The 10,213-nt window shown below is 42.9% G+C and overlaps 1 protein-coding gene across 3 annotated transcripts in view; it reads left to right on the forward strand.

The window, feature by feature from the left end:
* The window catches only part of wwc3 (WWC family member 3), a 100,800-nt gene that overhangs the window by 82,808 nt on the left and 7,779 nt on the right, over positions 1–10,213 (forward strand). For 2 of the 3 annotated variants that reach the window (XM_014001011.1, XM_014001017.1), the window contains exons 11-19: positions 2,868–3,427; positions 3,495–3,615; positions 5,223–5,303; positions 5,380–5,466; positions 5,741–5,936; positions 6,020–6,181; positions 9,311–9,429; positions 9,525–9,657; positions 9,746–10,003. In XM_014001011.1, coding sequence (XP_013856465.1) covers positions 2,868–3,427; positions 3,495–3,615; positions 5,223–5,303; positions 5,380–5,466; positions 5,741–5,936; positions 6,020–6,181; positions 9,311–9,429; positions 9,525–9,657; positions 9,746–10,003 — 1,717 coding nt within the window. The remainder of the gene's footprint in view (positions 1–2,867; positions 3,428–3,494; positions 3,616–5,222; positions 5,304–5,379; positions 5,467–5,740; positions 5,937–6,019; positions 6,182–9,310; positions 9,430–9,524; positions 9,658–9,745; positions 10,004–10,213) is intronic. The other variant, XM_014001022.1, reaches the window with a different exon arrangement.

Genomic DNA, 10,213 nt, shown 5'->3' on the forward strand with positions numbered 1-10,213 from the left:
GTCTTTTACAGCAGCCAGCTCACTTTGTCTTACCAGGACAGCTGAAAAGACCTGTTATTTCCCCACTGTGGGATCAATAAAGTTTTTTTAATCTGACTTTTCCCCACCTTTTGCACCAAATTAATCTGAGGAGTTGATCAGCCCTGCTGTTTAACTCTAAAGTTTTTCTTTGTAAACAAGACTGTATCAAATGGCTTCGCCAAAATCCGGTCCACAACATTCAAACTCTCTGCCATTATGTGCAGCTTGCTACCTAGCTAACTCGCTAGCTGGGACTGGCGTGAGGCTAGAGTGAAGTGTGTCCACCTTTGAGTGCTTTGTGACGGCGGAGGGTTTCAGCAACTCCCACTGGACAGAAACTGACAGGCGTCAGAAAGAGTGATGATAGAAGTCCGTCTCCAAACACAAGCAGATACAATAAAACCCACCAGAAATAAAAACTCGATTTGTTGCTAGTCGTTTTTAACAAAGAAAATGCCGCTAAGACAATTAGGAAAATCTYCGGTTCAGCTCAGAACAGGAACGAAACTAAAAACTGCTCCCACTGAATGTTTACACCAAAACATCTCTGATTCACTCATTTCGCTGTCAATCAAAATGGGATTCAGGCTCAGACAGATCATCCAATCAACATGCAGAATCTGGGCAGAATCCGAGCCCGCCCACTGCTCCATAGACCTCCAGAGATGCTCAGCGTCCGGGGGCGGGACAAAGCCCAGCATTTATCCAATGACTCGTCTTGTTTCGCTGCATTTTTTTGCTTCACTATTGAASTCTGTGGACGCTCAGCGTCCGACTGTTTAAAGCACTGTGAAGCTGCGGGAATGAGRGAGAGGAAAGCTGCATCATTACCAGTGATAAGAAGCTGATTCTGAACAAAAGTTGAGCWCGTTATAGCGCATATTTAGTCAATGACATGAACACAAAGCAGTATATATTTGATCACTTATTTTTTTAAATTTTAGGGGAAGCTGAGCTTCTCTTGCAGTCTTAAAGCAATCGCCTCTGCTATTGAAGTACATCGTTCTTTCAAACTGGTTCTAAATTTAGGTTTCACAAACATCTCTATCCCCTTGAGATTGTAACAACTCTCTCTTTTAACAAAATTTAATTGGATGTTTGGAATATGTTTTTATTTTATGAGCCCTATACATGACCTGTAAAATATAATCAACCAAATCATAGAGCTCTATGATTTGGTTCAATGACTTCAACTGATAAAATAATATATTTGATGGGATTTATAGATAAAGAGACCTGTAGAAGTATCAACTCCAGCTTTTTACTCAAGTAAAAATGTATAAGTACTGGTTTTAACATTACTTAGTATCAACCTTATTCAGCCAATTGTCAATTTTTTGTGTGAGACGGTAAATCCCGTCCGGTCACTGGCTTGCTAATTAACCTTTCATCGTATTTTCTATTTTTAATATATTACATTCCTTGTTGTCAGTTATATAGAAAATATGGACAGATTATAGTGACAGCTATAAATGGTTCATATTTTAAACTTTTTTTAAAAGACTTTTTTTTATGTTATCCATATCTGTTACGTTAGTTCAATCCCAAAAATTTAGCACTGCTTTCTATATTATTATTATTATTATTATTATTCAATATTATTATTATTATTTATTATTATTAAGTTTATTCATATCTTCAAAAATAACATTAATTCAATATACATTTTAAACAAATATACAATTCTATATTAAGCTTAATAGGAGGCAATCTAATCAGAAGAAGGCAACAGTTGGTATGTTATTGCACTGAACAGATGATTTGTTAGCCTACCTTCAATAAGATCACCACTGAATGACTGCAGGACTTCCCCTGACCTGTGACACAGGAGCACCTGGTCGTCTCTGTAGTTCTGCTTGATTTAATGAGGAAACATGCAGAGAGAATATCAGACTTGTTCTGGCTGGGTTGGGCTAAAGCTTTCATGAGCACCAGCTCATCAATATTCTTATAGATTAATATGTTGCCAACCTTTCCATTGTGGAGGTACTGATACTCCTCTGTACTTTTGTAATTGTGAACTGAACATCCCAACACAAGAGTTAAAAATGTCCTCGTACTTTATGTGAGGCCATTTTTTCATATCCTCACACTGGAGAATAGTTTGAGGGTCTGGCACTGACTTTTCACTTCGATTGTTCAGYGATTTTTGGAAATGTTCCCACGACATAGTTCACCACTTTAGTTGAGCTGTTATTTGTTAGCCCAGGGAAGCAGTGAATTGGAAGTGCCGAACAAAAACCTGGAAGTTGGGCAATACTTCTGCTTGCAAAAATAAGGTGGATAGTAGTAAGAGTTATGTAAGACAAAAGTCTACCACAGAGGTCTATAATTCACAACCCCACTTCCCAAAAACACATTTTCTAAAGACAATAATGAYTATAATGTTATATTAAAATGTTAATGTTGAAAAGTTTAGGATGCACTGGTCTACATACATGTATACCTCTGCTAATCTTCATACCAGGATACATATCTGTGATATGTCCTGATGTGTGATATTTGTGTCATGTGCAGATCTGCATGTACAAACTAACACAGGGTCAGAATGGTATTTATTTATACTTCTCATCCAACCACAATTAAATTGACTGTATCCAGGAAGTGCCTTTATATGTGAATGACTTTCTTTTTTCTTTTATGATTATGAGCTGAAATGAAATACTTTTTGCATCTTTAAAATGTAAGGAGTAAAATTTCTACTAAAGTAAAGTATTTGTACTTCATAACTTGACACCTCTGTTAAAATGCAATGAGGTATTAGCAGAGAGAACTCCAGTGCTGTAAAGAATTCTTGTCCCGTAATAACTGAAGGTTTAATTTGTGTTTGTCTCGTCCGTCCCCAGCCTGTCAGCCAGCTCTCTGACGGTGTCCTCCAGCAGTAGCCGTGGCTCTCTGGCCTCCAGCCGAGGCTCGCTGGCGTCCAGCCGAGGYTCGCTCAGCTCCATCAGCTTCAGTGACATCTACGGCGTCCCGCAGTACGAGGGCGCCGGAGAGCCTCTGGATGCCCACGTGCGTTACCTGCTTCCTCCAGAGGGTGTGCCCAGAGACTGCCCGGCGTTCTCTCCCGAGCCCCCAATCCAGAACAAAGCCAAACGCTCGCACGACACCCCGCAGTCCCTGGCCTCCCTCTCCTCCCGCTCCTCACTCTCCTCCCTGTCGCCTCCCAGCTCCCCGATGGACACGCCGTACCACTCCGCCCCCCAGGACTGCCCCCTCACCCAGATGACGGAGGAGTACATGGAGCAGGCAAGCCGCCGCCTCCTGGAGGGGCTGCGGGCCCAGTCTCAGACGTYGTCCCAGTCCTCGGCATTGAGCAGCGAGGACCCGGCGAGCCCCGCTGCCACGCTTCAGCTGGACGCAAAGATTCCCAAAGACAGCGGCGGTCAGGCCTACACCTCCACAGGCAAGTGAAGAGCTGAGCCTCTTTACAAAACAGAGGAGCTGTGAATATTCATTGATTGATTATTTAGGAGTGACTCTGAGGGGAAACAGCGCTAACAGGAGCAGCAGGAGAGCCAGGAGAGTCTCTGCAGGAGTTTCTGAGGACGCGTTGGCAACCGACAGCGGTGTGTTCGAGGCRTGGGGCAAGAGGTGAGAAGCTGCTACGTTTTCTCATAAAACCAGGATTAGATCACACTGCGGGCAAATGCTACGCAAATCCAGTTTATTTAAAACTCTRACCCAGGYMTTTTCAGTATGCGGTTACTCTGCAACGCCTACAAGCCTTTACCAGTGTCATATGAAAGTAGGTAACCCTGAAATAATACATTTCCCCACCAGAGAGTAAATAGACTGCACCAATACAGCACCTGTCTATCCAACAGGACTGTGTCCTTATTTACCCATTCACACTCTACTAGATCTCTCTGTAAAACTACATCTACACCGGCCACTTTATTAGGTACATCTGTCCAACTGCTCATTAACACAAATGTCAAAACAGCCAATCACATGGCAGCAACTCAATGCATTTAGGCATGTAGACATGGCCAAGACGATCTTCTGCAGTTCAAACCRAGCATCAGAATGAGGAAGAAAGGTGATTTAAGTGACTTTGAACGTGGCATGGTTGTTGGCGCCAGAGGTCAGAGGAGAATGGCCAGACTGGTTTGAACTGATAGAACAGCAACAGTGACTCAAATAACCACTCGTTACAATGGAAGTATGCAGAAGAGCATCTCTGAACGCACAACACGTCAAACCTTGAGGCAGATGGGCTACAGCAGCAGAAGACCACAGCAGTTGCCTCTCCTGTCAGCTAAGAACAGGAAACTGAGGCTACAATTCACACAGGCTCACCAAAACTGGACAATAGAAGATTGGAAAAATGTTACCTGGTCTGATGAGTCTGGATTTTTGCTGCGACATTCGGATGGTAGGGTCAGAATTTGGCATCAACAACATGAAAGCATGGATCCATCCTGCCTTGTATCAATGGTTCAGGCTGGTGGTGGTGCAATGGTGTGGGGGATATTTTCCTGGCACACTTTGGGCCCATTAGTACCAAGTGAGCATCGTGTCAATGCCACAGCCTACCTGAGTATTGTTGTTGAACCCTTTATGACCACAGTGTACCATCTTCTGATGACTACTTCCAGCAGAATAACGCTCATGTCATAAAGCATGAATCATCTCAGACTGCTTTTTGAGCACAACGAGTTCATTGTACTCTAATGGCCTCCACAGTCACCAGATCTCAATCCAATAGMGCATCTTTGGGATGTGGTGGAACGGGAGATTCTCATCATGGATGTGCAGCTGACAAATCAGCAGCAACTGTTTGATGCCATCATGTCAATATGGACTAGACTGAGGAATGTTTCCAGTACCTTGTTGAATGGCATGAATGAATGAATGAATGAATGATTGATTGATTGATTGATTGATTGATTGATTGATTGATTGATTGATTGATTAAGGCAGTTCTGAAGGCAAAATGGGGTCCAACCCGGTACTACCAAGATGTACCTAATAAAGTGGCAGTTGAGTCACTCGCACTCATACACTGATGGGACACACATCAGACATGCGATTGAATAATGGTGGAATCCAACCCCCAACTCTGTCATTAGAGGACGACTCCGCTAACCACTCAGCCCAGGGTACAGCACAAAGACTGAAATTAGTGATGAGGATTAGATTTTTTTATGCTTTTTAAGCTCAATAAATAGTGTTTTGTTTTGTTTTCCCTCTAACAGGRCAGAGGACTTTGATGAGCTGTCCTACATGAAAGAACTGACCCCTGCAGGCGAGACTACTCAGATCCAGCTGGGACTGCTGTGAGTAACCCCGCCCCTCGGCCGTTTGAGTCTGTATGAACTCGGCTGCAGCGTTTCTGAACTCTTCTCCTTCCAGGTGGGAGTCTGCCTCTCAGTCTCTCCGGCTGCACCTGCTGCAGCTGAAGAATCTGAGCTGCTCCAGCGTGAGAGAAGGCTATAAAGTGTGAGTGTTTCCAGCTTTGTCGATGAAAGTTGTGTTTTTGAACAAGGTTTGCTTTTTTAGGCTCRTCTTCTGTAAAATGGAAAGAAAACCTGTCTGGTTTCTTTCTCAAAAATATAGATATACAGTTTATTTATTGAAAAAAGTAGCAACTTTTACACAAATCAGAAATTAAATATGCTCAAGTTATATAAAAGTTTATCTGAAATTGCTTTGTTTTGTGTAAGAAATAAAAACATCCCGTGTTAAAAAAAACAAACATTTTTTTCTTTCAAAGTTTCGTGAAGGTGCACTTGATTCCACTGGATGCCAGCAGGGCCTGTGCGTTTTACTGCTGTACCGCTCTGGAGCCTCAGTGCCACATGGGTTTCAACGAAGGCTTCCGTATACCCGTTCCCGCTGACACCCTGGCGGTGTGCGGCCTGCAGTTGTCCGTCTGCTCGCTGGGACCTCAGGCTCAGGAGGAGCTTCTGGTAAGTCTTGGAGGCCGTGGCTCGCCGTAAGCTCKACGTTCGATCTGCGGCCGAATGAAGAAGCTGTGGATGTGTTCCTGCAGGGCACGACCCAGCTCAGCCTGGCAGACTGCGAGGGAAACCCAGACATGGTGTACCACTGGCTGCCGGTCCAAATGAACAGTGATTCACACAGACCAGAACATAGGAGTCTGGCCAACTGCAGACACGACAGCCAGGATGATGAGCAGAGACCCAGAGCCGTGGTAAAAACACACACACACACACACACACACACACACGCGTTTGTTCTTGAACCCTGTGGGGACCTTCCATTGACTTCCATTCATTTTTATAGCCTTTATATCCTAACCCTGACCATATCCTCTAAAATTAACCTCACAGGTTAACCTGACCCTAAAACTAACCTAAACCTTAGTCCTAAACCCAACCCCCCACCCGTAATTTGCATTTGGACCTGTGGGGACCTGGCATTTGTCCCCACAAGGCTGCTTTTTTGGGGGGAAATTGTCCCCACTGTCAGAAAAACAAGGACACACACACACACACACACACACATATCCTTGTATTTGCATCAAAATGAGCACACTATATTGACTTCCATTCATTTTTGTATTTGTGCCTAACCCAGACATTTKCCCTAAAACTAACCATTACTGGTCCATAGTTAACACTAACATAAACCAGAACTTAATTCACACCATACCTCTAAACCTAACTAGTAAAACACAGCAGAGATGCAAAGTGAGGACATTGAAGAGGTCCTCACTTTACATCAAAGATCAAAAAGAAATATAAGTAGGTCCTCTGGATGGGTTCTTTAGTGAAACGTTTCGTCTCTCCTCCAAGAGACTTCTTCAGTCTGAGTTTCAGGWGAACTCAGCCTTATAAGCACCGCCTCCACATGGTGGACAAAGAGGTCAGTCACATGCAAAAGAGGGCCATCGCTTAACAATAGGCTTGATTGGCTCTATTGTTCATAGAGGGTCATCATCATCATTGTTTATTTATAAAGCACAATAAAAACCAAAGTGCTGTACAGGAGCATAAAATAAAAACAATGAACAAAGTACAGTAATAAAATAAACAATAAAATCAAACAAAACAGCAAAGGCTGGCCTAATGATCCTGCTCTTCAGACTCAAATGCCTGTTTAAACAGATGAGTTTTTAACAGAGACTTAAACTCATTTAGAGACCCAGCAGACCTCACAGACAGTGGGAGGTTGTTCCAGAGCCTAGGACCTGCAAAATTTACGTCTCCCCTGGTCACAAGCCGAGACCTGGGAACAACTAAAAGCTTTTGATTTACAGATCTTAGAGATCTATTTGGAACGTGAGGCTGTAATAGCTCAGTAAGATAATGAGGTGCCAAACAATTTAGACATTTAAAAACTAAATCTTAAAAACAATTCTAAAAGAAACAGGCAACCAGTGAAGAGAATACATTATTGGAGTGATGTGTTCATGACGTCTTGTCGCTGTTAATAAATCGTCAGCTGAATTCTGAACCAGCTGTAGACGATGAACCAAAGACTGATCCATCCCACAATAAAGGGAGTTACAGTAATCCAGTCTAGAAGTGGTAAAAGCATGAATAACCCTCTCAAGGGCATTATGAGGCAGATAATCCTTGACTTGACTTATACTGTAAGTCTCAGATGATAAAAGCTAGACTGGACTACTGCACTGACCTGTTCATTAAATTTAAAATCAGAGTCCAAAAACACCCCAAGATTTCTAACAGACACACAGCCAGACAAGGAGTCCAGTGGTCCAACAGCACTACTGCATCCTGTCAGTTTATCAGAGTTACTGAATAAAATGACCTCTGTCTTTTTATCATTAAGATAAAGAAAGTTCAGGTCCATCCATGCGCTCACATCTTTTAAGCATTCAAGTAACCTATTTACTGACTGGGATCCGCTAGATCTTAATAGAAGATAGACCTGAATGTCATCAGCATAAAAATGGTATGACACGTTAAATGTCATGTACCCCATCACCTGACTTATTGGTTTGGATGCTGTGATTCTTAGGTGTTGTCATGTGTATGTAGTGAATGCAAGCGGGGGTTCAACGTCCCCTTGTTTTTGTCCCTCTCTCCCTCTTCGTGTTGGTATCATTGGGGCCCTGATTCACACCTTTTGCTCACAGGGGGCTGAGTCATACTTGCAATAACAACATTGTAGGAGGAGGACAACTGGACACGAAGGCCTCCACCTCTGTTTAATGGTGGATGGTTTTTCTTCACAAAGATGGCTTCCTTTACTCTTTGGGAAGAAAAACCGTGGTGTGTAGTTTGCTTCATCTCTAAAGAGATGCTGCTCTTTAATTTTGTTTTACTGTCTCAGTTGTGTGTGGTGTTTAATTTACATTTTGTTGTTCTTTGTTTTTTTATTCAAGTGCATTTTTTTTGTTAGAGACTGAGAGTCCACTTTGTTAAACATTCTTTAAAAATTAAAGTTTATTGATCTTTGAGAGGATGTACTTACTGTATATATTACGCTTTTATAATTATTAGTTTTAAAATGGTCACGAGGCAATATTATCGCTTATCGCAATAATTTTTGAGACAATTAATCACCCAGCAAAATTTGTTATCGTGACAGGCCTATATTCTGTTGAGATTGTTTTGCACTGAAAACGGACAATTTCTGATTCCTAATGTCAGATTCTGATTGTCTACTGTCTCTAAAACCAAACATATCTTTTTCTATCCTTGCACAATTCTTTATATTATATATTTTTTATTATCAGTAGTTGTATCATGGCTAGTCAGTGTTAATTTCTGTTTTGTGTGCACTATCTATAGTTTATAAAGTAACTAGTGTGTGAACCTCTGTACGGATGCTGCTGTGACACATGAATTTCCCCTCGGCGGGACAATAAAGGCTGTTCTATTCTATTCTATTCTATTCTATTCTATTCTATTCTATTCTATTCTATTCTATTCTATAATACCCAATAAGAGATTGAACATTTTCATCTAATTCAGATGGATTTTTGCTTTTAGTTGTATTTTATTATTCCTTTTTGTAGCACTCTGGTTGAGTATATAAAGCCGTATAAATTAACAACAGAAGGAGAAGCAAGTGACACTCACCGTCAAATAGACTCAGTCCCAGTGAGCGGTGAGCTCCACTAGAACTGCTCAACAACCAGTATATGTTGGCATCATTAACAGATCTCCATCAAGGAGGACTCCGTCAGGTGGTCCCAATATGTGCTGGAAAATTCATCTTTTAATTTCATCTTCGAAAGAAGTGAAGGAGGTGTTCAGAAAGCGGTTCAGCTTTCAGCAGTGAATTAAACCGTCCATCTGGATTTTAGGCTTTGTTGTGTGAAGATGGAGTTTTCTGTCTGATGTCACAGGAAACTACTGCATGTAATCTGCTGTCACTTAAGGCCGCCGCCCACTTGGAGGAGCGAGATGCAGAGCTGGAGCTGCGGAGGTTGAAGAGGGAGGAACACGGGGAGGCCACGTCTGAAAGGTGACGGCATGCTTTTAGTTTTTATTGCATCGTCTGTGAGCCTGGTTTAACCTGCAGTGTGTGTTTTATTGTGTGTTTTATTGTGTGTTTTGTAGGAGTTGGCAGGCCAAGTCTGTGGACAGTGGCTGCAGCAACAGCACAGCCTTTGCAGCTCCCTGCTCTGAGGGTCTTAGCCTGACCACCGGGGGGCGCTGTGATCAGACACCAAGCAAACTGTCTGCAGTAAAGGTCAGGTCTGCAGCAGCTGGAGGGTCCTCACTCTGCTCACTAATAAAGCAAGAATTGGACTTTTTCAAAGGGAAACCTGTTGTTTCAGGTGGAGAAGGCCACAATGACTGAGGGTCCGTTCCCGGAGCCGGTGCGGGTCCGGCCCAAAGAGAGGGGCAGCCGCTGGGGCCACGCCTCTCCGTTCATGCGCAGCAGCACCATCGTCCGCTCTCAGACCTTCTCCCCTGGCGCTCGGAACCAGTACGTCTGCAGGTTGTACCGCAGTGACAGCGACAGCTCAACTTTACCAAAGAAGTCTCCATTTGTCAGAAACACACTGGAGAGAAGAACACTGAGATACAAGCAGGTAAAACCTCAGCTGCTTTTAGACGAGTTGGTTTGAGTTGGTTGTGTCAGACGTGTTTGTGTGTAGCAGGGTTATTCTAGTTAACTAAAACTAAATAACTTAACTCTAAATTGTCCCTAGGTGTGAGTGAGAGTGGTTGTTTGTCTCGTTTGTCTCTATGTGTGTTCCTGTGATGGACTTGCGACCTGTCCAGGGTGTACCCCGCCCCTC

The sequence above is a fragment of the Austrofundulus limnaeus genome, unplaced genomic scaffold (assembly GCF_001266775.1).
Source record: "Austrofundulus limnaeus strain Quisiro unplaced genomic scaffold, Austrofundulus_limnaeus-1.0 Scaffold8, whole genome shotgun sequence".
Lineage (NCBI taxonomy): Eukaryota > Metazoa > Chordata > Actinopteri > Cyprinodontiformes > Rivulidae > Austrofundulus > Austrofundulus limnaeus.